The sequence below is a fragment of the Gossypium hirsutum genome, chromosome D02 (genome assembly GCF_007990345.1).
Source record: "Gossypium hirsutum isolate 1008001.06 chromosome D02, Gossypium_hirsutum_v2.1, whole genome shotgun sequence".
Taxonomy (NCBI): Eukaryota; Viridiplantae; Streptophyta; class Magnoliopsida; order Malvales; family Malvaceae; genus Gossypium; species Gossypium hirsutum.
This window is the reverse complement of record NC_053438.1, coordinates 20,006,350-20,010,947: the sequence shown is the minus strand read 5'-3', so window position 1 is coordinate 20,010,947 and position 4,598 is coordinate 20,006,350. Positions and strand designations below refer to the sequence as shown.

At 37.2% G+C, this 4,598-nt stretch overlaps 1 protein-coding gene across 2 annotated transcripts; it reads right to left on the bottom strand.

Moving 5' to 3' along the window:
* Positions 1–480: 480 nt before the first annotated feature.
* On the bottom strand, positions 481–4,151 carry LOC107910733 (serine carboxypeptidase 1). Of its 2 annotated transcripts, none has more exons than XM_016838701.2 (8): positions 3,469–4,151; positions 2,311–2,418; positions 1,951–2,225; positions 1,599–1,880; positions 1,359–1,465; positions 1,134–1,214; positions 923–1,028; positions 481–845 (listed from the first exon to the last, which is right to left on the bottom strand). In XM_016838701.2, the coding sequence occupies exons 1-8, from the start codon at positions 3,842–3,844 to the stop codon at positions 693–695; spliced, it is 1,488 nt and encodes a 495-aa protein (XP_016694190.1). In that variant the 5' UTR covers positions 3,845–4,151; the 3' UTR covers positions 481–692. The 2 variants fall into 2 exon arrangements, with proteins under 2 accessions (XP_016694190.1, XP_016694189.1); XM_016838700.2 differs by having other exon boundaries at positions 1,134–1,217; positions 3,469–4,147.
* Positions 4,152–4,598: the final 447 nt, after the last annotated feature.

The window sequence follows — 4,598 nt, the reverse complement described above, 5'->3', positions numbered from 1 at the left end:
GAGGAGATATACATCCACATTGATTGTAATTTTGTTAGTCACTAAAGCTCTATTTATGTTTAGGCTTGTCATAATTTATTATGAGTTGAAAAGAACACTTACTTTGTTCAAGTGTGCATATTTGTTGCAAGTAAAATGCTTTTATTATTCAGTTTACAACTACGTTTTCAAGGGAAAATTTTAGTGGGAGAGAGATTTAGATTTTGTATAAGAGTGAGGTTATAACTAGTTGACTGAGTTGGACTTAAATCAAGTTTTGTACTTATTGATTCATAGTGAGTTACTACCTAAATAAGACCACATAAGGTAGGATGTTTCTGAACTAATTAACAAACTTTTGTATCTCTTTCTATTTTATAACTGTTAGTAAGTTCATCTGGATGCAATTGAAAATGACATATTTGATTCGGTATTAATTGAGTTGAAAATGGACTGACTCTCATTGCACCAACTCTACGGTATTAATTTGACTCTTTGGCCTTATTTGTAAATGGATGATGCACTTAAATAGAAGCATAATAATACTTTGTCAATACATTCCTTTCAGCTTTTAAAATAATTTTATCAGCAGAGAACTGGTTCAACTTCCCGTTGTATGAAAAGTTATATAGAGAAAGCATGTGAGGTCGACAATAAATTTATGGAGTTTGAGTATGAGATGATTACTAGGAGGGGGTTCTCAATGGGGTTTGTTAAAAGGGAGAAACGTCGGGAGGCAGTTTCCCATGAAGGAAAGATGTGATCATTGTAAGTGCTCGCTCCGGTTGGTAGCTTGGAACTGTGTGTCCTGCTCCCCGAACTGTGGTAAAAACCACTCCCTTGTAGCCAACGACATATCCTCCCACCTGCTACCATCGGTGTATTAAGTATACATAAAAGTTACAGCTTGGGATTTATCAAATTGAAGGATTGACCATATTACCTCACTATTAGAGTACCAAGGTCGCCATGCTGTCTCTACTGGAAGTTCTAGGGTCTTGATGGCATACCTAGAGGATGTCACAGGAACTCGACCATCTGTATCACCACTGACAGCAGATTTTATTTTCATAAAAATAATCAGCATAACTCTTATATGTAAATTAATAGATTGTTTATTGAGAAATCAAGTTAGGTAACTTTTTAATCTATACCTGTATATCCAGACCCTAATCTCTCTTGATAAGTTTCGTATTTCAGGAAGAACTGACATCGGACTGTCTGTCCATCCAACGCTACTGAACATAGTACAGAAGCAGACTGGTAAGGAATTTTGGTTTCAATTCTTTGCAGATTGTAAAAAACCTTTCTTTCAATTTGGATGTATGTCTTGTTACTTCGTGAATATCTTTAAAGCAAGAAATTGATGGCATGCCTACCTGCAACCTGACCATTTTGTAGCTTTGGCATGAAAGGCTGCTTGTACCTTGGGAAGATTTAGGTACGATTTGACGTGAAAGCCAGAGCAGGGATCAAAGTTCATGATCTAACAATTCAAGATATCATATAAATTCAAGTTTGAATCAATAAGAGAAGTGTGTTATAAGTTTTAATTACTATTGTCTTAATCAGTAAAACAGTATGAAGCATGCATGACCATTTAAGAGTATGATACTTACATTACCATTTGAGCCAGGTTTTATTGCCGATAAATTGCATTGAGGGGCATAAATATCATATAAATCAATGAATCCCATCTCTCTAAATCCCTGACTTAGATACTTTCCACATTGAATCGTATTGTCATCTCCATCTCCTTTCTTGCTAACTGAATCTTCACTAACAAAGTTGCAATACTTATTAATTCCTTCATTGGTTTCATCTGAGTTGAGAGCGTGTGTCCATAAATAATCGAACATTCCCTTCATACAAATGGCATCATCTATCCAAGCATTTCCAATCTACAATATCCATAACAATTCTCAGCTTTAAGCAGACGTACTAGAATGGTGGATTTTGCAGTGAACTTACAGCGATTCCTTTGAGATTTATGACGGTTTGGTTGGTGTTCTTGTTTCTTGAGAGAATATAATAGGCAAGTTGAGGAACATAATGGCCAGCATAGCTCTCACCAGTTATAAAAAAATCCCGTCTTTTGTACTGCGGAAATCTTTCAAGCCAATTGATGAGAAAAACATACGAGTCCTTTGTTGTTCTCTTGTCACCTACTTTGGTGTAATCAGAGGAATCGTTTGAATAAGAAAAACCAACTCCTGCTGGTGATTCCAAAAAGATCACATTTGCAACTGCAAAATTTTCCTAGCATGTGTCAATTGAAAATTCAAGAGAACAAGTTATGGTGTTGTCAAACTGAGAAGAGACTTCGTGTACCCTTGTTCCATGCATATTCATTTCTGTAAAGCGTTTTTCCATCCTTGTTTACTCTGAAAGGTCCAAGTTCTAGCATGGCTCCATATCCTAACGATGAACACCCTGGACCTGTACATCATAGTCAATCAATCCTCTTTCTGTTTTTCTCCCTTAATGTCTATATATTAGGTTATAGATGGATTCTTCCCTAAAGTTACAATTCAGTATCTAGTTGCCTGAGCTGATGAATAAAGTATATGCTATTCTGTTTTAATTTTTCCTTTACTGCTTGAACTGTTCTTGTTCAGTGAGGCAAACTAGGAAAAACAAGGGAAGGATAAATGACACGTGTTTGTACAGGTTCAAAAAGAAGTCTATATCAAGTGGAAAGAAATATCCAAGCAAAGGCAGTCCATGCCATGAAATCCGCTCAATTAGTTTAATTAGTGGTGGGATCCCACTGAATTATGTCTCAATGATGCCTGGTTCATGATTAAGCTTCGGGACAAAGACTATATCACTAGTCAACTTTTCTTGTGGGAAAGCAGTAGCTATTGTTTGAACATAAAAGAGTCCAATGGGATATTCTTAGTAAAGTGGGCTCCCTACCTGGCTGGACTCAGTCAACCAGCCTATCACACAACTTGCTGGTCCTTGCAAGTTGGAAAACTGAAGATTCTAGGTCCCTTATTTCTACCATGCGTGTGGACTGTTGTAACATGCAGGACAGCGTGAATTTGAAGTGCTCTGGTTCGCAACAGTGAAATGGTCCTACACTAAGTTCTTTGTTTCTGTGAAAAGCTGAAGGATGATATTGATTTCAGATGGAAAAACACTTTTCTAGTACTATTATTGTTTCAAAATGGATGCTTTTTCTACAGAAATGATTAATCAAGGTTTGATCTATGGATAGGTTAAACATGGGAGTTCTACATCGGTGTTGTACTGAAACTATCGTCAAGCTTCTTTATACAATCATATTTCCCAAAGATTGAGTATGCAAATACTTCTCTTTTTTGCATATACTCAAGCTTATCATATGCAGACCATGTGATGCAGTAAATGGCAGATGTTATTGCTATGGCATATTCAGTTTTGATTTAATATGACATTTTCTATACCCATGCAAATAAACTCGATACCTATCTGTTGATTCAGAAGTATAGATAAATTTGATACCTCCATTTAACCATAAAACGAGAGGCTTGTCGGAAGAATTTTGTGGTGACTCCACAAAATAATAGAACAACGCTCGATCAGCTATAGGGTCTACCGTTACATAGCCTGCATATTGGTCAAAATCCACTCCTTCAGGTTGTCCCGGCAGTGCGTTGATCTTATCACTTTGCATCATCCCTTTCTGGGATCCTACATACACTGGAGAGTTGTGACTATCTTCTTGATCATTTAGTAGAGCCCATGATTCAGGGTGTGGAGATTTGCGAGATTCGATCAACCTGTTGAGATTGCCAATCTGGTTTCCCTTGCATGAAATGAGGAAAGTTGTAAAGTAGCAAGACAACACAAGCAGCAAGTATTTAATAGTAACTTTCATGGTGGCCTCTGGACTCAAGAGCTTATGCAAGCTTCTAATAGTATTAAGTATGTATGCAAGCCAATATTGATGCTAATTTATACTGGCAGAGGATAATTTTCCATTTTGTAGCCAAGTCACAGCTTGATGCACTTGCTAACAAATCTACTGGGGCCTGGGGCCAGCTTGATATGTATTCCTGTTGTTGTTTGGGAATGAAAATTAACCCACGTTGAAATTTGGTGAGTGTGGTTTTCAACATTCAACCCTTTGTTACAAAGTTAACATTACATTTCCGGTTAATATGATATATCAATTAGCAAAATACATTTATCATTCTCTCAACGGTCGAACCTTCGTGCGGATGGCGGAAGCTTTCCGTTTAGGAAGGACGAGAAGAGCACCAGGGCCCAGGCTTGCTGGTAACTGGGAACAGAATGTCCAGCTCCTCTTACTGTTACAAATATTAAGTTCTGATATCCAACAGCATACCCTCCAACCTTGACAAAAACCAGCTAGATGATTAGCTTGATCACACCTTTGATTCATTTTCTAATAGCAATAATTAGATTAGTGAAATTCAGTTCAAACTCTTACCTCCCCATGGAGGTACCAAGGATACCAGGCAGTCTTAATGCGCATCCCCAGTTTGTTTATGGCATATTTGCTACATAATAGAGGCAGGGCACCATCTGTGTCACCACTGACATAATACCATTAAACTTGATTAGAAAGTTTTTAACTTTGATTCTTGTTTAATGAGCTATCAATGTTT